Source organism: Gavialis gangeticus, unplaced genomic scaffold (assembly GCF_001723915.1).
Source record: "Gavialis gangeticus isolate Ggan-Ray unplaced genomic scaffold, GavGan_comp1, whole genome shotgun sequence".
NCBI lineage: Eukaryota > Metazoa > Chordata > Crocodylia > Gavialidae > Gavialis > Gavialis gangeticus.
The window spans coordinates 23,412,274-23,412,620 of record NW_017728997.1 but is presented as its reverse complement, the minus strand read 5'-3'; the positions used below and the strand labels follow the sequence as shown (position 1 = coordinate 23,412,620).

Here is a 347-nt window from a genome sequence, read left to right as displayed (position 1 = left end):
GCTGGGAGCAGGCCCAAGACGTTGGGAGGGTGGGAGGGGAGGGGGACTTCCAGCAGTGGCAAGTTGCCTTCCTGAATGTCTGCACCCGGGAAAGCCCCGGGACAGTGTCTTGCCTGCCCCCCGGTAAAGTATGTCCTGTTTCTTCCAACACCTTGCAGGTCGTCCGTCCAGAATGCCAGAGGAAAGTTCCCCCAGAAGGAGTCCTCAGCATGTCCCTTATCAGGACCTTCCCCACATGGTCAATGCAGACGGGCAGTACCTCTTCTGCAGATACTGGAAACCAGCAGCAGTCCCAAGGTGAGTCATTCCAAGCCTGACACTTGCTTTCTTTTTTTTTTTTTTTTTTT

General features: G+C 54.5%; 1 protein-coding gene across 2 annotated transcripts in view; it reads left to right on the top strand.

Moving 5' to 3' along the window:
• MGLL (monoglyceride lipase) overlaps positions 1-347 on the top strand; it is a 129,239-nt gene that overhangs the window by 5,832 nt on the left and 123,060 nt on the right. Inside the window, exon 2 of one of the 2 annotated variants that reach the window (XM_019504942.1) lies at positions 159-297. In XM_019504942.1, coding sequence (XP_019360487.1) covers positions 173-297 — 125 coding nt within the window. In that variant the 5' untranslated portion in view covers positions 159-172. Of the gene's footprint in view, positions 1-51; positions 298-347 lie in introns of those variants that run through there. The other variant, XM_019504941.1, reaches the window with a different exon arrangement.